Raw genomic sequence first — 23,846 nt, 5'->3', positions numbered from 1 at the left:
CGAGCCACAGCTACTGAAGCCCGCGTGCCTAGAGCCCGTTCTCTGCAACAAGAGAGGCCACTGCAATGAAAAGCCTGCACACTGCAATGAAGAGTAGCCCTCCTTTGCCGCAACTAGAGAAAGCCCGCGCACAGCAACAAAGACCCAACACAGTCAAAATAAATAAAATAAAATTAATTAATTAAAAAACAGATCATTATAGTTCATGATACTGAAAAACAATAGAATCATCTCAATAGATACAGAAAAAGCATGACAAAATTCAACATCCATTCATGATAAAAAATTCTCAGCAAACTAGAACAGAACTTCCTTAACTTGACACAAAAAAATGCCTAATGCAAAACCTAAATCTAACATCATATTGATGATGAAAGACTATAAGCTTTCCGCATAAGATCAGGAACAAGGCAAGGATATTTGCTGTCACCACTCTTGTTCTGGAAGTTCCTGCAAGTACAATAAAGCAAGCAAGAAAAAGAGAAAGGCACACATGTTGAAAATGAAAAGGTATTAATGTTTCTGTTTGCCAACATGATTGGCCCAAGGAATCGCCACACATAATCTCTTAAAAGTAAAGAGTGCAGTCAAAAGTGAGAGAGTGGCATGGACATATATACGCTACCAAACGTAAAATAGATAGCTAGTGGGAAGCAGCCGCATAGCACAGGGAGATCAGCTCGGTGCTTTGTGACCACCTAGAGGGGTGGGAGAGGGGGGTTGGGAGGGAGGGAGATGCAGAGGGAAGAGATATGGGAACATATGTATATGTATAACTGATTCACTTTGTTATAAAGCAGAAACTAACACACCATTGTAAAGCAATTATACTCCAATAAAGATGTAAAAAAAAAAAAAAGTAAAGAGTGCTTTAGCAAGGTTGTTGAAATGTAATTTATATTTAAAAAATCAATTGTTTTTCTATAAACTAGTAAAAAATGAATGGATATTAATATTTTAAATACCATTTTCAATAGCACCAAATATTAAACTATTTAGTTGTAATAATGTGCAAGATCTGCATTCAAAAACTATAAAACAATAAAACTATGATAAGAGAAATCCAGAAAGGACTAAATATGAAGAGATAAACCACGTTCATGGAATGGAAGTCTCAATGCATTAAGATATCAATTCATCCCATATTAATCTATAGATTCAATACTATCTCAATCAAAATTCCAGCAGGATTTTCTGTAGGTACTGGCAACTTGATTCTAAACTGTTTATGGGAAAGCAGAGAAAGTAAAGAGCTAAAATCATTTTCAAGAACAAAGATGAAGGATTCACACTAAATGATTTCAAGACTTAAGCTACAAATCAAGACAATGTGGTATAGTAAAAGAAGAAATACACAGATTAATGTAGAATCTAAAAAATGTCACACCCTTCTATCAGAAATGGACAGATACAGCAAGCAGAAAATCAGTAAGGACACAGTTGAACTCAACAGAACCATAAATCAACTGAATATAATTGATATCTACATATTACTTTATCCAACAACAGTGGGATACACATTCTTCTCAAAGTCACATGCAACATTCATCCATTCTGAGCCGTAAAACACACCTTAACAAATTTAAAAGAATGGAAATCATACAGTGTATTTCTTAGACCACAATGGAATTATACTTGGAGATCAAACAACATGCTTCTAAGTAATACATAAGTCAAATAAAAAACCTCAAGCGAAATTTAAGAATATTTTGAACTAAATGAGAATGAAGATATAACTTATCAAAATCTGTGGGATGCAGCACTCAGAGGAAAATTTATAGCACTGAATGCACATATTAAGCAAAGAAAAAAGATGCAAAATCAATAATCTGAGCTTCCAATTTAGGAAACTAGAAATAGAAGTGCAAATTAAATCTAAAGTAAGCAGAAGGGAAGTAATAAAAATTAGAGCAAAAGTCAATAAATTAAAATCAGGAAGTCAATAGAGAAAACCAATGAAACCAAAAGCTGGTTTGAAAAGATCAATTAAATCGATAAGCCTCAATGCAATCTGTAACAAAATCTCAATGAAGTTTTTTTTTGCAGAAATAGAATGAAATCCATCCTAAGATTTATGTGGAATCTTAATAGATCTAAAATAGCCAAAACAATCTTGAAAAAGAAGAAAAAATAATGGAAGACTCACTTCCTGATTTCAAAACAAAGCTACAGTAATCAAAACAGTATGGTAGTGGCATAATGACAAATATATAGACCAGTGGAAAAGAACAGAGTCCAAAAATAAGCCCTCAGAGATATGATAAAATGATTTTTAACTAGGGTGCTAAGACTTTTCAATGGAGAAAGGACAATCTTTTCAACAAGTGGTTCTGGGAAAACTGGATATTCACATGTAAAAAATGAAGTCAGACCCTTACTTTACACCATATACAAAAGTGAACTCAAAATGGATCAAAGCCACAAATGTAAGAGTTAAAACCATAAAACTGTTAGACGGAAAAATAGGCCATAAGCTTTATTACATTGGATTTGGCAATGACTTCTTGAATATGACACGAAAGGCACAGGCAACAAAAGAAAAAAATAGGCAATTTGGAATTCATCAGTATGAAAAAATTGTGTGCATCAAAGCACATATTAATAAATCATATATAATGGATATTTGATAATCATGATAAGGGATTAATATTCAGAATACATAGAGAACTCCAAAACTCAATAACAACAAAACCCAATTAAAAAATTGGCATAGGACCTGAATAAACCTTTCTCCTCAGAAGATATACAAATGGCTAATAAGCACATGAAAAAATGTTCAACATCACTATCACTGGGGAAATGCCAGCAAAGCAAAACCACAGTAAGATACCACTTCATACCCATTAAAATCATTATTAAAAAAAAAAGGAAAAATAAAAGAACAGGTATTGGCAAGGACGTGGAGAAATGGAAATAGTTGGGTACTGTTGGTGGGAATATAAAATGGTGCAGCCATTGTGGGAAACAGAATGGCAGTTCCTAAAAAAATTAAGTATGTATCATATGATCCAGCAATTCCATTTCTGAGTATATACCCAGAAGAACTTAAAGCAGGGATATGAAGAGATATTTTGCCATTCATGTTCATAGCAGCATTATTCACAATAGCCAGAAAGGGGAAGCAACCAAGTGTCTATCCATCAACGAATGAAACAAAATGTGGTATATTCATACAATAGATTATTTTTTGGTCTTATAAAAGAACAAAATTCTAACACATGCTACAACATGGATGAACCTAAAAGACATTATGCTAAGTGAAATAAACCAGTCACAAGAAACAGAAATTAGAAAGGTGATTGCCAGGGGCTGGTGAAGGGGGAATGGGGAGTTACTGTTTCAGTAAAACAGAAACAGCTTCTGACACAGAGTTTCAGGTTTGCAATACGAAAAAGGTTCTATAGATTGACAGTGGTGAAGGATGCACAACAATGTGAAGGTACTTAATGCCATTGAGCAGTATACTTTAAAATGGTTAAAATGGTTTATTTTATGTGTATCTTAATACAATTTAAAATCAAGGGACTTCTCTTGTGGCGCAGTGGTTAAGAACCTGCCTGCCAATGCAGGGGACACAGGTTCAATCCCTGCTCTGGGAAGATCCCACATGCCGCGGAGCAACTAACCCCGTGTGCCACAACTACTGAGACCACGTGCCACAACTACTGAAGCCCATGCGCCTAGACTCCATGCTCCGCAAGAAGAGAAGCCACTGCAATGAGAAGCACACGCACCGCAAAGAAGAGTAGCCCCCGTTTGCCACAACGAAGACCCAATGCAGCCAAAAATAAATTAAAAAACATAAAATCAGTAAGTAATTTAAAAAAAAAATCTCTTCCTACTTAAATTGCTCTTCCTACTTAAATTACTTCTATTTTCCTGAGGAAGTACACAAGTATTCTCAATAAAGGCTACCCCACTACATTATTTTTTTAAAAAAAAGTTTAATTAATGTAGCTTTGTATTCCAACATAAAAATGTCAATTGTAGCACAATTCTCTAAATAATTCAGAAATTCGAAGATAATTTCTTAAAGCAATTGCGAAGCGAAGTATTACAATCTATATATACTGTGGGTAAACAACTTGCTACTTTCTGATCTAAAACTTTTTTGGGGTCAAGCCAGTCATGTCATTTCCCTTTTACAGAATAGGACAGCTCTATCATTGTGAAATAAAGTTTTCAATGGTAGAGCCACCCTTGCCTATCTATCCACTAGTCTGCAAGTTACATGTTGAAAAGAAGGAAAGGGCAAAGAAATTAAGGCTATTAAGATAAAGGAAACCTGTTAACAGGGCTTTATAAATATAATGATGAGAAGAACCAGGCCAAAACAAGACAGTAAGGTTAACAGAAAAGAATGAATAGTAAAGATGGATATACCAAAATAAAAAAAAACAAAAATAGAAGAGAGGTAAATTAAATTGGCAGAAAGAGGGCTTCCCTGGTGGAGCAGTGGTTAAGAATCCGCCTGCCAATGCAGGGGACACGGATTTGAGCCTTGGTCCAGGAAGATCCCACATGCCATGGAGCAACTAAGCCCATGCACCACAACTACTGAGCCTGCGCTCTAGAGCCCGCAAGCCACAACTACTGAGCCCATGTGCCACAACTAATGAAGCCCGCGCGTCTAGAGCCCGTGCTCTGCAACAAGAGAAGCTATGACAATGAGAAGCCCGTGCACCACAACGAAGAGTAGCCCCCGCTCACCACAACTAGAGAAAGCCCACACACAGCAACGAAGACCCAACACAGCCAAAAATAAATAAATAAATTTATATTTTAAAAAAAAATTGGCAGAAAGAGATGTAGAATTTTTGCCTTGAAACATGATAAACTTCATTAAAAGATTCTGGTATGCAGTCAGAATTTAATATAATTCAAAATACAGAGATGTCTGAAGTTCATTTCATGGTATATATAAAGGAACTGGTTATAAAAATGTCACAGTGTGGCATGAACCCAGAAAACATTATCATAATGAAGATGCAGCATATTCATTTTTCTTTCACTCCAAGAAATATAGATTTTTGTGCTTAGCAGATTATGTTTAGAATAATCAGTAATCACAAAGGATTGTTATGAGTTTCAATAAATATCTGCATCTCTGTCAGTAAAAGGAATTAAGTTGGGGGAGGGAACTCAAATAGTACCTTTTGCATCATCAGAACCCGAAGCCAAGAGTTTAGGATCCATCAAATTAAAGTCAACACTCCAACACCTTTTCTCATGCTCCTGGATGGAGAAGGAAGACAAAGTAGTCTCAAACAGAATATAGATCTTAAAATAAATAAAGCAAAACAAACAAACTTGATACCAATTTATCACTATGGTGGGAGGGAAAAGAACTGGTTATGAAAACAAATGAGATGCAAAGTAGTTCCTAAACTTTTTATATACACATTTACAAAATTACTGCTTTTGGAAATTCATTTGATACATTCTACAAATGCAAGAAGTCTGAAGAGATGCTTCAGAGAAGCACCTCTTTGGAATTACATAGGTATAGAAAATGCTAAATAATGACTTTAAATTTGTAACTATAAAACACATGAAGCTCTACAATTATTAAAAAGTGAAAATGTGATACTTAAAACAAGTAACTAGTAACCTTATTTACCTGATAGACCTTTGACCTCTGTCCTGTGAATCCATCCCATAGGATGACGGTGCCTTCATAATCACTGCTGGCTAACAGGTTCTTATGGTAACTACTCCAACTGATACAGCTGAAAGAAAGGAATACTGTTAAGCCTCATTTTACATAAAATAAATAACAATGGGTACAAAGAATTTTGATGTGTTCAGAAAGATTAGAACCCTTTCAAAATGGTTTACATGAGTTCACAATCATTATTCTGCCTACAATACATCTGGGAAGAAATGTATCAAATAATTCCCAGATTTTTCAACTGAAACTACCAAGTTATGACCTGTAACCACTTTTCATGCTCGTCACGAGCTTGAAGATGGATATGATGAGCCTAAAGTTGCTACTGGCCATCCTTGATACATGAGAAAAGCACGTCTGTAAGTGAAGATAATAGAGGCCAAGGGGGCAATAACATGCCATGGCAGAATGACAGACCTAATCAGACTATTTAGGCCCCTGGATCCAGCTGTGCCCAATCATATAAACCAATAAACTGGTTTGAATTGGATTTCTGTATTTACACCCAAATCTTAACTAATGTAAGTGTATGACTGAAATTTCAATTAAATGCATTTAACAGTTAGAATTAAATAAACTTTTAACATTTATGGTTTCAGCTATTCTCAAATGTTTCAAAACTGAGAATGCGACATCTAAAAATACACTCTTTTGGTTAGACACATATGCACATCATGCATACAGTAAAGCTAATGTATATTATAGAAAAAAGTCACCTAGAAAGCAAAGCAATTAACCTAGGTGATTTCCAAGCATTTGAACACAAAGCTTTTTTGTTCTCTACTAGTTGCATTCATGCTAAATTTTAGGGGTTGGAAGAGTTCATTTGCAACTTTAAGTATACTTGTTAGAATTTCTGGGAGAAATTATATGAAACAGTTAAGAGCCTTGGATTTAGATAGACCTGAGCTTAAATTCCAGATCTGCAACTTACTAGCTGCGGCTTTGGGTAATTTAGTTCACTTTCACAATTGGTGTGCTCCAAATTGGTTTTAGGCAAGCTTACATATTGATCCTTTCAGCCCCAAGCCCATAGTTTCCAGCCTTGAACTGTTTCCTTCTCTTTATTCCAAGATGCATAGAGTACTGCCATAATTTTTACATATGTCAAGACAGAAAAGGTAAACCCTCTAATCCATATTTTCATTATAGTAACATTTACTTGATGTGGGCCAAGTACTGTGCTGAGTGCATTATGTGGATTTACTTAAAGTACAATCCTATGAAATACATATTAGTATTAGAGCCCCTATTTTATAAATGAGTAGCATGAAATGGTTAGAAGCACAGATTCTGGAACCAAACTACCTCTGTTTGAATCCTGGCTCCTCCAGAGAATAGCTGTGCAATCTTAAGCAAGTTAATGAACCTTTTTGTGCTTCAGCTTCCTTGTGTATAAAATGGGGCAACAACGGTCAGCTTAAGACAAAGCACTTAGGACAATGCCTGCCACATTAGATTTCAATAAAGTTATGTCTTACTCACGTTGTATTCTTTTCACTTAGGAATAAAGTATATAAACTAATAACTATAACAGATTCTCAATCATGAGCACCACTGATGAATGAGCACTATCAGCCTACCATTTTTATGAACGAATTAGAAAACAAAAAAGAAAGCTATAACAAATAAAGACTACAATACTTGCTACATTATTAACATTATTAAAATGAGTACATATACACACTGACTATATGTGTCATTCATCCAGATAAAAAAGGTACAAGGATGACTGGAAAATGTTGAAAGTTCTAAATAAATTTATTATTAAGTGATTTCCTTACATCACTCCCTTTTAAGCCAGTGCCTATGAAAACAGGGAAGCTTGTTTTAAAAATACAGATTCTAGGATTCCTCCAAGATTTGGGGGTGGGGCATGGGGCGGGGGTGGAGATCAGAAGTAGGGTCCAGTTTCTGCAGCCTTAACAGTACTCAGGGTTTAAAAAGCACTAATTATGAACTCTAATCCCTAATACATGAAACTTAAATACTATGCCCTCATGAAAAGAAGCAAAATGTTCTTCTGAAAAGAATTCTTAAAACTGTAAACAATTATAATGTTTAGATATACGCATGCTAGAGGAAAAATTCTTAACTCTGAGACACTATTCATTGGGCTACGGGCAGAAGACCTAAATAGACATTTCTCCAAAGAAGATATACAGATTGCCAACAAACACATGAAAGAATGTTCAACATCATTAATCATTAGAGAAATGCAAATCAAAACTACAATGAGATATCATCTCACACCGGTCAGAATGGCCATCATCAAAAAATCTAGAAATAAATGCTGGAGAGGGTGTGGAGAAAAGGGAAACCTTCTGAACTGTTGGTGGGAATATAAATTGATACAGCCACTATGGAGAACAGTATGGAGTTTCCTTAAAAAACTACAAATAGACCTACCATACGACCCAGCAATCCCACTACTGGGCATATACCCTGAAAAACCATAATTCAAAAAGAGTCATGTACCAAAATGTTCATTCATTGCAGCTCTATTTACAATAGCCAGGACATGGAAGCAACCTAAGTGTCCATCATCGGATGAATGGGTAAAGATGTGGCACATATATACAATGGAATATTACTCAGCCATAAAAAGAAACGAAATTGAGATATCTGTAGTGAGGTGGGTGGACCTAGAGTCTGTCATACAGAGTGAAGTAAGTCAGAAAGACAAAAACAAATACCGTATGCTAACACATATATATGTAACCTAAGGAATAATAAAAAAAAAGGTCACGAAGAACCTAGGGGTAGGACGGGAATAAAGACACAGACCTACTAGAGAACAGACTTGAGGATATGGGGAGTGGGAAGGGTAAGCTGTGACAAAGTGGGAGAGTGGCATGGACATATATACACTACCAAACGTAAAATAGATAGCTAGTGGGAAGCAGCCACATAGCACAGGGAAATAGCTAGGTGGCTTGTGACCACCTACAGGGGTGGGATAGAGAGGGTGGGAGGGAGGGAGACACTAGAGGGAAGAGATATGGGAACATTATGTATATGTATAACTGATTCACTGTGTTATAAAGCAGAAACTAACACACCAGTGTAAAGCAATTATACTCCAATAAAGATGTTAAAAAAAAATACCCCATGAAAGGCCATCTACAATAAAGACCTTTATTTGATTAAGTGAAAGAAAGAGGATTTTCATCTGGCAAACAGAAAAACACTAACTACTAACCCCCACAGGGAAAAAGCAACCCATGTCTATAAAAAAGATATTCTGACGTATCCTCTGTATACAATTAAAGTGTTCACCATGAATGAGTAAGGAGTCTCACGAAAAGGTACCATAACAAACTCATACTAATTATAGATACTAACTGTTATATACACACTGCATTAGGCCAAGGAAATAATGTAAATACCTGATTTTGGAATTGCAGGTCATTTCATTTTCAGGGTAATGAATATCCACCGCATCCTGAATGACTGTGCCATATTCATAGACTTTAATCTTCTTTGTAACCCCAGCAATTGCAAAGTAGTCACAATCCCGGTCAAATTCAATACTAAGGGAAAAAGTACATACGTGGGTCAGTAAGACTATTTACCTACCCTTGTGATGTTTACAGTGACAACATTTCAGAATTTGTTTTTTTCTATTTCTAAAGTGATTCTGTCTACAAGGATAATAGATCTACTTGAAATGCCCTCAAATTGTACTAGACCTTATGTCCAGATTAAGTCATTGTCAAGGCATATAAAATTACAAGTGGTGGAGAACTGTGCACAGCTACACAATTCTGAACCATAGATGGTTCTTGTGTTCCTAGTAACTTGACATGTTTTTCAATTTGGCTTTAGTAACCATATTACAAACGACACACCCAACTGTCAAGGCTAACAAGTAATACTGTAAAAGTAGTGAGGGAAGATTCAATAGTTTGGCACATTAAAAATACGTCAAAAGAGAATTGCCAATAAATCTTTCCATAAATTCTAGCTATTTCCCTTCCTACCATACTGTGGGGATGATAGGATTTCACAATTTTTAAAGTTATTTAATAAATAAATGAGTACACAAGCTGAATTACTGAAGCGATTAAGGAAGAGGTGATGACAAAAGGATAAAATACACATAAGAATGGAATCTTTGAATAATCATTATGTTTCCCCCAATCCATTTCTAATCTCCCAATCAGATATGATCTCTCTGATTTATGAACCACAAACAAACAAGGGAAAAACTAAAAATCTCTCCAATTCAAGTTACTTAGGAAATTCACCCCTCTTACTGACTTTTTAATAGAAGTTTCAAAATAAGCTACTTCAAAGCAGAGCACAAGGCTTTATTCACCTTTATAGACCTCAACTTGGAGTCCTAAAAAAGTTGCTACATAATCAGCAAGAATACTAAGTGACCTAATGGAATTAAGAGTAAAATGAATCATCACATACATTATTTCTCAATGAGTTAAGCATCTTTCTAGAAGCTTATTCATTAATTTTAGAGAATACAAAAGAATTCTTATTGATCTTCAACTAATTATATAATAATAATAAACATTCATTGACCACTCACTAACTATAACCACTGCACATATTAACTCATTTAATTCTCATCATAACCTATGAGATAAGTATTAATTTATCCACATTTTACACATGAGAAAACTGAGGACTAGAGTTGAGGTAACTTGCCCAAAGCATCTTGTAAGTGGCTAAAATGATATGCTAGTACTCTGCATATTTCAAGCATTTACTAAATGCATACAAATACCTACATGACATACTCTACTGCATAGATTAACTGTGATATCCTTTTACCAAAAAATATATGGTTAGTTAATAATATAGTAAGAATCTTTGCTAAGCTGATAATAAATAAGGAAAATAAGGATACATTAAGAATACTTCCCATAAAAATACACTTTTAAATGCTCAGTTTTCATTATAGCTTTAAATCCTTCCTTAATTTTATAAATTTTTTAAAGGAATTTGATTAAATGTCATTGACTATTGCACAATTCGGCAAATGCTCCCTCCAATACAGTATGACTATGTAGCAATGCAATAGATTTATCTGTACAACAATTTCAGCTGAACTGCTGTCTCAGCTAATGTCATCTGCCCTGCGGACTCTAATCCAGCATAACTGTATTGATGGCAACTATTCATCTATCCCAACTCAATTTATACTCACAGCCTCATGCCACAGAAGGAGAAATATTACTGTGTCTGTCAAAGGACAGAGTTATCAGAAATCCTATCCTTAACAGGAAATTTTGTTATGGCTGAGACTTCAAGGGAATACCAGTTATGTTATCTCTAAATACTTTTCCTCCTCCTACAAACATGCATGGCTAATAAGTCAAAAACATTCCAAATGTTGTACGAGTAAAAGTCAACATGCCACTTCCAAATTATTTGTTTTTAATACAAAAAAAGTTTAAACACTAACTTATTAAAATAAAAGTCAAAAGATACTGCAGGAAGAAAACTGGCATATAAATTAAAATGCTGTCAAAGGAATGGATTTGATGATATTAAATAAGAAATTGAGTCTATTATTTCTTCCTTTGCTACCTCGTTATTCCACACAGCTCTCTTTTTTCAACAAAGTTATTTTTTAGCTATATCAGATCATTATTAACTCCCATACTAAAAAATTAACTTTTTGTTTTGACTTTACTGCTATCGTTTTCTTACATTCTGGTTCTGTTTTCTTCTTAATATGTTAGTATTACAAGGACCTAGATAGTATCCTTTCTTAATATTCTAGGATATTGAGGTTTTCTGTAGTTTGAAAACAAGATTTTAATAGAAATACTGATCAAAAAGTATAAAGAATAGTATTATTTCTAGTAAATTCTGGTTAAAAGGAAAAAGAAGACAAACAGCTTCCTTTAAAAAAAAAAAAATGCAAGTACTTCCACGTAATTAAGACTCAGAATTTAAGTACTTCCAAACATGAATCATTTGTTCCCAACCTCACACAGATTTAATCATATTTGTTCCCAAAGAAAACAAAGTTAGACTCTAGAAATAGATCATGGAATAACTCAAAAGAATAATGTAGTTTTCAGGTGCAGAGAGCTAATTCAAAATAGATGGGTTCTTATTTCACAATACAGTATTTCAACTGTTTTAATTTATGAAATCTGATAAAACAAAAATAATAAACAATGATTAGTTAGGCTGAAATAAAAACAAAAAGGTAAACAAATTAAAACATACTTGCTTGTGCAATGAAATTCAAAAAAGAACTATAAGAAGTCTTGTTATACAAAATTCATTTCTGCTATCCACTATCACCAGTAATAAAACAAGTGGTTTATGAAAGTTAATTGCAATAATAAATTCAGTTTCATAGAATTTTTTAAATTTAAAAGACATTTTGAAAAATTATATGAATGTGGACTTAAACATGAAAATAAACTGCATTTGTCTTTCACACTTGGAATGTTTCAACTGTTTTTAAAAAGTGATTTATTTAAGCAGTTATAAAATGTAATTCAGCTGTGGGAAACTGACTATGTTCTTTGTCAAAAGGGCCATCAGTCACGTGATTAAGCATCAAGGCAACAGGCCACACAGGACACCTGATAAATGCATACATCTAGTACCGTGTAGCACAAAGCAATGTAAAGACGTCAATATCTCAAGAAGGGAATTTTGTCAGTATTCCCACTGTCATATTTTTATGTAATTATAAAACATGTATTAGCGAACAAGGTGAATTAATATCCCTGAACACTAGAATCCAATTTATCAAAAGAAAATGTAAAGTGGGGACTTCCCTGGTGGTCCAGTGATTAAGAATCCACCTTCCAATACAGGGGACACAGGTTCGATCCCTGGTCGGGGAACTAAGATCCCACATGCTGCGGGGCAACTAAGCCCGTGTGCCACAACTACAGAGCCCACGTGCACTGGAGCCCGCACACTGCAACTACTGAGTCTGCACGCTCTGGAGCCTGAGTGCCACAACTAGAAAGAAGCCCACACGCCACAACTAGAGAGAAGCCGAGTGCCGCAAGGAAGAGCCCGCATGCTGCAACTAAGACCCGATGCAGCCAAAAATAAATTTAAAAAATAGAATGAAATAAAAAACAAATTTTTAAAAAAAGAAAATGTAAAGTGAACAAAGTTGTTAAAGGTCCAATTCATTACCATGTTAGTGTGCTCCAAGAGACAGGGGCTGCTATAATTTCAAGGAAACAAAGAAAGGTTCAGAAATGGCCTTTTTAATGAAAAGAAATGAGCAGACCTTTAAAGAATACAAACACAGGGAAAGTACTTAAGAATTGAGGTTATTCAACTGACTTTCTTCCAAATCAGTAGTACCTGCGAAAACTTCCATAACATAATTAACACTATGTGTCAAGCATTGTTTTAAGCACTTTACATAAAATATATTTAATCTTCAAATCTCTACTGTATAGATAAGGAAACTGAGGTATACTAAAGTTAAGTAATTTGCTCAATGTTCACTGGATAATTCCAAGTCAAGTCATCTAGTTTCAGAGTCTATGCTCTCAATCACTAAGCAAAACTCCCATTTTAATGAGAACAAAACAGCTAGTCTTCAAGGAACACACACAAAGGCAAGATAAACAGTAATAACAACATAAAATAATGGTACCTACTACATTTTATATATGATAGTAATGACATATCATAATTCATCCTGTGCAACAATTTAAATAGAGGGAGAAAAAAAGAGAGCAAAGTAGCCTCACAGGGTTTATAATTAGTGGGAAAATTTTTTTATTATTATTATTAAAATAAGCAAATGCCAAATGATAAGAACAAAACATGCCAGAGGAGTCAAGAGTCAATGATTACGAAGGCCCACTGGAAGAAAATGGATAATGCTTGAATATTCTCATCCATCAAATAACCAGCGTGCCTGCTATGTGCCAAACATTGACCTAGCTGATGGAAAACCAGGACGTTAAACCAAAACACATTTGATAAATTTGCATAAATATGCATTAACACAAACCTGGACTATTGCAATAGCCTCCTTACAAGTCTGCCAGTCCTGACTTTTATCTTTTCTAATGCATTTGAAGGACTGATATTAGGTAAAATTTCCTAAAACACAGCTCTATTCACATAATTATCTTCATTTACTACCATGAAAAATCCAAACTCCATTACCGAAGATCCTTCACAACCTGGCTTGAATCTTTTCTTAAAACTTATTTTATTTTAAAAAATACATATATGTATAGGCAATGGTTCAAAAAGTATAGAGAAAAGCAAGTCTCCCTCCCAATCTTGCCAAATAAGCAACCGACTGGCCTCCCTAGGGACAATTAATAGTTACAGTTTGTGCATCCTACTAGTTACCCTATGCATGAATAAGCATATATGTATTCATATTCTTTTTTTTAAACAAACACATTGGATGATATTGTACATACAGATTGGCACATCACCCTCTTCCCCCCACCCCTAATAGTATCTTGACAATCATGTCACATCAGTACATATTAGGGCTACGTCATTTTTTCCCCCAGTGGTTGCACAGAATTCCAACATATAGGTATATCATAAATTATTTAACCAGTCTAGCAAGGAACATTTACTATCTAGCATTATTAAAAAATGCTGCAATAAAATAAATACCCTTCTATGTGTGTCATTTTTCACATATGCAAGAATATCCTTAAATATACCTGGATTATGAAGTGCTAGGTCAAAAATCACGTGCTTTTTAATATAGTTAAATAAAGCTAAACCTTTCTCCATCCAGATTAACACCACTAATAATTTCAATTTCGTCTCTGAATGTTCCATTTATTTTCTAAATCTAACTGAAACCCAGCTCCTCCCTGAAAATGCCGATTCCCCTAAAGCCCTCTCATGTTCCATGTTCAAATAGACTTGGAAATAAAGTCAGTGTCCTCCTTGCTATGCACAGCTTCTTCCAGCCATTCTCCCTCCTCCCTAAAACCTCCCAGGCTCAAAATCTCCTGTAACTTATATCATGCAATTTGATCCTTGTTACTCCTTCTACCAATGCATTAGTTCTTGGAAATTTTAACTTTCAGCTCAATAGCACTCTCTCCAAATCTACCCTTGTCATAATTCTTAATCATTTCAATAATCACATAGATGATTATTCTAATACTCTGGTCTATCAGTTTCTTGACTTTCCCTTCTCCAAAGATCTTTTATTCTGCTCACTTCCATCTCACACAACCATGATCATACCCCAGGCTTTTTGATTACCAATAACTTCATTCCCTCCATAATATCAATATATGACACACTGCTTTCTGACAACCACTTCCATTTGTTCCAGCTAACTCGCTGGCTCCAACAATCCTTCAGACCTTTAAGCCCATGGGAACCTAAAAATTCACAGATTTTATCACCACTGTTCCTCCATGCCTTGCATATTCACTTTTTCTTTACCCACCACAAGTTATGTAGTCAATAATTAGGACTCCCTCACATATAACTCTGTACTCCTTTACCATTTTTAATTCTCTTATTTCTTATACCTAAGAAAAGTTTTCTTTGGCAAAACTCTAACCCTAGTTAAATCTAGCTCTCTACTCACTCTATGCTTGAACTGGCACAGTTGAACATGGCTAGAGAAAAAAACATGTTCTCCCATCACATTTTAAATGCATGATCACCATCCTCAGGTGGAGCCCTAACACTGCCTAGGTTTATGGTAAATTTCCCTTGTCCCATATACTTTCCCATTTGCTTAAAAGAAAGGTATATACTTTCTTCATTCTTCTCAAATTTCCCGTATCTCTTTCCTCTCAATCACTCTCAACAGATTATTTTGCTCTCTAGTTTATCAAAAACAAACAAACAAAAGAACGAGAAGGTAATTTCCAAAGGCTACCACCATCACATCCTCTGGTCGCTGAGTGAAGGATCCACGCTCCTAGACCTGACCAACATGTCTACTTGTACACTAGATCCCAGCTTTCCTTGCTTACTCTAGGATTGCTTCCTCAATTCTCTACCTCTCTCCTATATCATTCATTTCTTCCATTCTCCTGGATCTTTCCAATAAGCCTTTCAGTATGTTTTCTTCCTTTAAGTGAAACACAAACAAAACATCTCTTACAACCCTAATTCTGTTCAGCTACCATCCTATTCCTTTCCTTTCTGATTGCAGAAATTTACCAAAAGAGTTGTCCATACTCACCGATTCCAATTCCTCTCCTCCCTTTCCCTTTAACCCACTGGAATGAAGCTTTCACTTCCACCACTGAAAATGCTGTATCAAGGTCAACAATGACCTTCAGTTTGCTAAATCTAACAGTCAAGTCTGAGTTCTTATCTTACTTGAATATCAGCAACACCTGACTTAGATGATCACTCCCTCCTCCTCAACAGAGTTGATTTTTCTCCCACCTCACTGGCAGCTCCATCAGAGTATGCATTGTTCATTCCTCCTCCTGTCTCCACTTTCACACTCAAGTATCCCAGAGCTCAGCCCTTGTCCCTCACCTCCTTTTAATCTCCATGGACTTCTTTGGGGAATCTCATCTAATCTTGAAGCTTTAAATATATACACTAATGACTATCAAATGTTTATCTCACATACAAGACCTCTCTCTGCACTACTGGTTCATGCCTACTTGACAGCTCCAATTTTAATGTAACAGGCATCTTAATCTGTCCTAAAATGAGTTTCTGAATTCCCCATCAAAATCTTCTTCATCTTATTAACTAACCCCATCCCTCTTTTAATTAACTTTAACATCAAATCTTTCAGCCCAACCTTCAAAATACACACAGAATCTAACCACTTCTCACTGCCACCACTCTCATCTAAGCTACCATTATCACATGTCTGTATTATCATAATAGGCTCCTTATTGGTACCCCTGCTTCCATACTTGACCCTTACAATCTATTTTCAAACAGGTCCAATCAACATTCCTTTGGTTCAAAATCATTTAATGGCCTCCTACCTGGTCTCAAGAAAAAGGTAAAGTGATTATAAAACGGTGTATGTGATATGCCTCCCCCTCTCCCTTGTTCCAGTTACCCTGGCCTTATGGGAAACCTAGGAAATTCCAAACCTAATCCCACCTCAGGGCCAATGCACCTGATAGTCTCTGACCCTGAAGTGGTATAATCTGTTTCAAACTTCAGCTTTCTACACTCTACCCCCTGTTTTGCTGAATTATCTCCCTCTGCTTTATTTTTTTCCATAGGATTTAAAACACTTATATCCTGTATTTTCTTTTAATACTTTGCCAGTTTCTTTTGCTTTTTTTCATTTAAATATTCATTCCATCTGGAATTTATTTTAAACTATGAGAAGAGATGTAAATTTATATTTTCCCACATCATTACCTAGTAACCCCATTTACTGAATAATCTCTTTTCCCCATTTATTAGAAATGCAGTTTATATCATATAAACTAAGTTCTTATAAGAATAACTGTAGACATTCTCTGTTCATGGACTCGTACCACACAGTTTTAATTACTGATTCATCAAAATATGCTATAGCATCTTGTAGGAACTAGTGTCCTTTTATTAACTGTTTTCTTCAGAATTTTCCCAAGCATCTTGTAACTATATTTTTAACACCAAGTTATTTCCAAAAAACAAAAAAATGTATCCTATATGATATTTTCATGGCAATCATGTTAAGTTTATACACTAATTAAGGAAAATAGTATTTTTGTGATGCTTAGCCTTTCCATTTAGGCATATGCTGTATCTTTCCTTTGTTCAAATTTTGTTTCCTCAGCAGTATTTTAAAATTTTTCTCCTTTTAGATCTCCTACATTTCCAGTTAGGTTTATTATTTTCTATTTGACAACTTTCCCCTAATTTTCCCATTGTAATTAGCCTGTGTGGAGTTTTGTCCCTTCTACAACCAGTTCAGATTATCTACATTGCCTACAAAATAATCTCTGTCATTTAAGAACCCAAGATTATTTGCAATAGATTTCAGCAAAGTAGTTCCTTATTACTTTTTCTTTCAGTGTACCTGTAGTTATTTCCTTAGTTTCATTTCTTATTTCGTGTACTTGAAGTTTCTCCTAGTTTTTACTTGATTAGGCTAACATGCATCTTTTATTTCTTTTAAAAAGCTTGTTGATTGAAAATCATTGTTTTTTTAAATAATTCATTCATTTTTTCATTTACCTTACTAGTTTACTTAGGTTTATTTTATTCTTTCTCTAATATCTTCAGTTAAATATTTATTTTCATACTTCCTTCTTTATTAGTTAAGAACATAAAACAAGAAATTTTATTCTGAGCACTTTTAGCTGCATCCCATAGGTTCAAATATATAAAAGCTTCACCAAAGTGTCTTCACTTCCACTTTAACTCTAGAGTTGCCAAAACAGCTTTTAAATTTCTATGTGGTGGGTTTTTTTCTGTTTTCCTATTGAGTTATAAATGTCTCATCTTACTGTATTGTGATCTGCTATTTTTATTTTATTTTATTTTTGTTTTCTGTAATTTGACATGGACATTTTAAAAGAAGTCATCTTCTTTATATATGTTTGTATATATCTTCTAACTTGTTATGTTATTTAGGGCTTCTACAGTTTTATTTTTAGTCCACTCAATGTCTGGCCTGTCATGAACTAAGATCTGATCTGATTTAAAGTCTCATACAACTAGTGTTTTTATTTTGTCTTACAGTTAACAAAGAAATTTTCCAATGCATAATGATATTTACAACTACTTAAACTTCATCATGGACTGAATCTTGTTCATTATGAAGTGCCAGAGCCAGGGTGGGGGGCGGGGTATGGGGAGCTGTGGAGAGAAAATGAGACTTAATGATTTCTAGCCTGAAGTAAACCTTACTTTTCAACATTCACAGCTCCAAGTTTTAGGAACTCTTATATATAGTACAGATTTATGCTTCATATTATGATCTAATGTGAAAGTATTTCCCTTTGGATGGGAGGTTTAGCCTATTTACATTTATTTATCAAGGACATGTTTGCTTTTATTTCTCTTTTGTGATTATTTATTTATTTATGCATGCTGCGTTGGGTCTTAGTTGCTGCACGCAGGATCTTTGTTGCAGCATGAGGACTTCTTAGTTGCAGGATGCGAACTCTTAGTTACGGCATGCATGTGGAATCTAGTTCCCTGACCAGGGATTGAACCCGGGCTCCTCGCACTGGGAGCGTGCAGTCTTACCCACTGGACCACCAGGGAAGTCCCCAACTGCATTTTTAATTAAAAAATATCTTTGACCATTTGACTTCTTTCTGCTTTCTGTGTGCTATTCTCATAAATGGGAATTGTAGTATTTCTGTCTAGTGGCTATTTTTATGACTTTATGAATTACTATAGAAAGAAATAAAGGATTCAATGTATCTATTAAGTCTCTAATCTGAACAGAGGACAAAATTATTTTTGCCTTCCCTCTTCCCATCCTATTGATTACATTGATTATCTTAGAATATATATATTCAAAGATATTTTTACCACTCATTCTTGTGCAAGTGAAAAACCTATAAATAATTATCTGAGCATAGAAATGAATCCCATTATACATATAAAGACAAACTAGCCATGCATTTCTAATATTCACTGACTGTTTCAAACTTATTTATTGTAAGTAGGTTCAAGTATCTGACGACTCCATTATACTATCTAATGCAGTCATATCAAGAAATTTATGTATTAAAATATACATTCGATTTTAAATTATTTTCCTTTTATTTCTCCCTTATATTACAGTTAGGACACTATAATATTTTAATGTGTGTATAGGTTGCAATATCTATTAATTTTATTTCAGAAGAGCGTCAAGGCTCAAATAAAACTTTATTCCTGGATGTTGAAATTTGAATTTCATATAATTTTCACATGTCACAAAAAATTATTCTTTATATTTTCTCAACATGTTAAAAATATATAAACTATTCTTAGCTTGTTGCTGTACAAAATTAGACAGTGAGTCAGAATTGGCTTGCAGGTCTTAATTTATTGACCCCTGTCTTGAATGAATGGATACACTTGAATTTATTCTGCAGGCACTAAAGTGAAGCCACATTTAAAGTCTACATATATATTTGTATGATTATTTTCATTAGCTGCTGGTTTTAGTTTTAATCCCATATAAAGCCACAAGATCTTGCTTTAAAACAACTATTTTTAAATTTTTAATTTTTCTGTCCCCTCTGGCTATCACTGAATAGCTAGAACAAATATGTACACTATCTGACATATATTCTCGAACAGTTTTGTGAATGCCAAGTGTTTACACTGTGATAAAATGTCTTTCTACTGAAGCATTTAAAATTAAAGATGCAGGCTTCCCTGGTGGCGCAGTGGTTGAGAGTCCGCCTGCCGATGCAGGGGACACGGGTTCGTGCCCCGGTCTGGGAAGATCCCACATGCCGCGGAGCGGCTGGGCCCGTGAGCCATGGCCGCTGAGCCTGCGCGTCCAGAGCCTGTGCTCCGCAACGGCAGAGGCCACAACAGTGAGAGGCCCGCGTACCGCAAAAAAAAAAAAAAAAAAAATTTAAAGATGCAACTTGAGGCACTTTAAGATCAATATACTGATTATCAAATTTTTCTCATCTAAGTCTACAGCAAGTTATAATTTATACTCACTTAAATTAACTTAGTTGTAGACTCTTCATCTGTCCTAAAACACCTTTTTGTGCACAGTATAACAATATCCTATGATAGATGGTGTTTATTAGAGAACTTTGGAAAATTGAAAATAACTTATGAAGCAAAGATTAACAGAAAGATTTTATAAAAACATCTACTAGAGAAAAAAACAATAGTTAAAAAACAAAATATCTTTTGTCCCCAAAGCTACTATGACATTTTGTCCTTTTTGCAATGTGTCTATATTTAGTAAAGTGGAGGGAACGATATGCAAGTAAAAGTTCCAATTCTTTACTTTTGAAATTGAAGTAGAAGATACATCTAACTTTTCAGTTCTGTATCCTTGGGTAGCATTTACAAGCAACCAATGAGGTTTACAATATTAAATCATTAATGTCACTGCTGTGATGCTTCATCACAAAACAATATAACTATGATAAAAAGAAACTATTCAATGCTACAGAGGGCTAATCTGAAGTGAAAATGTACAATCTAGAAAAAATTTCATAATGAATATATAAAAGTGTGTCCGCAAAATATCAGTTAGCCAGACTTTAATAAAATCAGAAACTCATCTCATATTTCTTATAGAAACAAGTAGACAAAACCACTGAAGAAAAATGTAAAAGAGAAAATTTGACTCTTACTAGATTAGTCCTTTCAAACCATCACAACAGAAAAAATAGAGAGGGAGAGAGCTCTTGTTCTAAAATATTTACAGAAATGCAAAGAATTTAGAATAGCAAACACAACTATGAAAAAGAGTATCAAAGTTGTAGGATTTGCATTACCTGATTTAAAGGCTTATTATAAAACTACAATAATCAACAGAGTGTGGTACCAGTCTGAGAGAAGACATATAGGCCAATACAATAGAACAGAGTCAAGAAGTACATTCATACATATCTGCTCAATTGATTTTAAACATAGAAGCCAATGGGAAATTCATCTTTTATAGAAATAATGCTTGGAACAAGTGGATATCCATATTGGGGGAAAAACTGAACTCCAACCCCCTACTTCACAATCTAATAAAAATTAACTTGTGGAGTTCCCTGGTGGTGCAGTAGTTAAGAATCTGCCTGCCAATGCAGGGAACATGGGTTCGAGCCCTGGTCCAGGAAGATCCCACATGCCCTGGAGCAACTAAGCCCGTGCATCACAACTACTGAGCCTGCGCTCTAGAGCCCACAAGCCACAACTACTGATCCCATGTGCCACAACTACTGAAGCCCGTGTGCCTAGAGCCCATGCCCCGCAACAAGAGAAGCCACCACAATGAGAAGCCCACACACCACAACGAAGAGTAGCCCCTGCTGCTGCAACTAGAGAAAGCCCGTGCATGGCAACAAAGACCCAACGAGCCAAAAATAAATAAATAGATTAATTTAAAAAAAATAACTTGAAATGGATTATGGACTTAAATGTGAAAGCTAAAACTATTAAAATTATAGAAGAAAAAAAGGAGAAAAATCTTCACAATTTGGGGCAGATGAACATTTCTGAAGGAAAGAGCTTAAATCATTTTTAAAAACTGATGACCTGGAATTCATAAAAATTAAATACGTTATTTGAAAGACACCATTAATAAAAAGGCAAGTCACAGACTCAGAGAAAATACTATCAATACATATTTCTGATATCTAGAATACATAAAAAATTCTGACTATTCAATGCTATTAAGGGCCTGATTTTTAAATAATAGGCAAAAGATTTGAATAGATGTTTCATAAAAGATATACAAATGGCCAATATGCACATTAAAAAGCATTAGTCGTATGGGAAACATATAGTAAAATAACAAGGAAATATCACTATATACCCACAAATAAAAAGACTGATAATGCCAGGAGTTACTGAGGATTTGGGACAGATGGAACTCTCTTACATTGCTGACTGGAATGTTAAAATAGCTCAATCACTTTGGAAAACAGTTTGGCAGTTTCTTAAAATGTTAAGCACAAACTAATCATACAGCCCAGCAATTTCAATCCCAAGAGAAATAAATATGAATGTGAATATCCAAATGACTTGTATGTGAATATTCATAGCAGCTTTATTCATAATAGTCAAAGATTAGAAATAACTCAAATGTCCATCAACACATGAAGGATAAACAAATTGTGGAATATTCATTAAATGGAATATTGCTAAATAATTAACTAACTACTGATGCAGAAAACATGGATGAATCTCAAAACACGCTGAGCTAAAAAAGCTAGACACACAAGAGTACATTCTGTATGGTTCCATTTATAAGAAACTCCAGAATGACTAAACTATTCTATGATGACAGAAAGCAGATAACCAGTGGCCTGGGACAGGAGTCTGGAGAATTAAAGGCAAAGTGGCAGGAAATAAAATTTTTGGAAATGTTCTGTATTTTGATTGTGGTTTATACAATTGCCAAAATTAAAACTTAACACTTTATTGTATGTAAATTGTACCTCAGCAAGGGTGATTTTTAAAACTACCCAATTTGTGATTCTACATTTATTAAACTTAAGTTATGTAAATAACAGAACAACAAATTAAGCCCTCTCAGAGATGGATCAAAGAACAGTGTTTTATAATTTTAGATGCTATCAACAAAAATTACCTATTAATGTGGGAGAGGAAAAGGTAAGAGAAAGAATGTAAACACAAAAACCATTAGTAGTAGAAAAGCATCCGTGTTTCAAGATTAGTATGATATAGTTAATCATAATAGTGCAAGCTTTTGTCTTATTTCAAGGCATTTTTCAGCTCCACTTGATAAATAATTTTTAAAAGACACATAGGAAACTTTCCGCTGAACAAACCAGGATTTGTTATTAAAAGAGTACTAAAAATCTGTAGTTGGGCTTCCCTGGTGGCGCAGTGGTTGAGAGTCTGCCTGCCGATGCAGGGGACATGGGTTCGTGCCCCGGTCCGGGAGGATGCCACATGCCGCGGAGCGGCTGGGCCCGTGAGCCATGGCCGCTGAGCCTGCGCGTCCGGAGCCTGTGCTCCGCAACGGGAGAGGCCACAACAGTGAGAGGCCCGCGTACCGCAAAAAAAAAAAAAAATCTGTAGTTATCACTCAACCAATCGACAGGCTGAGTGATAGATCATTTGTGCTAAGTAATATGAAGCATATAAAATAGCTAGTCATCACTAAGAGATCAGAAAATCCGATACAAACCCCTTTTTTTCCCATAGACACACTAAGGCCCCCCCCCAATATGACAGAACTTTAATCAAATGTAGTATGTCCTTAGAGCCTCAGCAAATCTACGAGGTCAGGAGTCAGCTAACCTGTTCTGTAAAAGGGTCAGAGAAGCTGCGCAGTTCTCTACTGAAATGACTCAACTCTGCTGTTGCAGTTCAAAATCGGCCATAGGCAATATGTAAAGGAATGAGCATGATTATGTTCCAACAAAACTTTACTTATGGATGCTGAAATTTAAATTTCATGTCATTATTATAAATCATGTTACTGTACATCATTATGTTATTATTTTTCTTTTGATTTTTTCAACCAATTAAAAATATAAAAACCATGCTTAGTTCATGCGCCACTCAAAAATAGGTGATGGACCAAATTCGAGTCCCATGGGCCATAGTTTGCTGATTCCTGTACTAGGTATGAAAGTCAGTA

The 23,846-nt window shown here is 34.9% G+C and overlaps 1 protein-coding gene across 8 annotated transcripts in view; it reads right to left on the bottom strand.

The window, feature by feature from the left end:
- COP1 (COP1 E3 ubiquitin ligase) overlaps positions 1–23,846 on the bottom strand; it is a 278,313-nt gene that overhangs the window by 110,997 nt on the left and 143,470 nt on the right. For all 8 annotated transcript variants that reach the window (XM_070043911.1, XM_060296028.2, XM_030875399.3 and 5 more), the window contains 3 exons: positions 9,061–9,204; positions 5,621–5,729; positions 5,154–5,235 (listed from right to left, as the gene is read on the bottom strand). In XM_070043911.1, the coding sequence (XP_069900012.1) occupies positions 5,154–5,235; positions 5,621–5,729; positions 9,061–9,204 (335 nt within the window). The remainder of the gene's footprint in view (positions 1–5,153; positions 5,236–5,620; positions 5,730–9,060; positions 9,205–23,846) is intronic.

This window comes from Globicephala melas, chromosome 1, assembly GCF_963455315.2.
Source record: "Globicephala melas chromosome 1, mGloMel1.2, whole genome shotgun sequence".
Taxonomy (NCBI): Eukaryota; Metazoa; Chordata; class Mammalia; order Artiodactyla; family Delphinidae; genus Globicephala; species Globicephala melas.
This window is presented reverse-complemented; position numbering and strand designations above follow the sequence as displayed.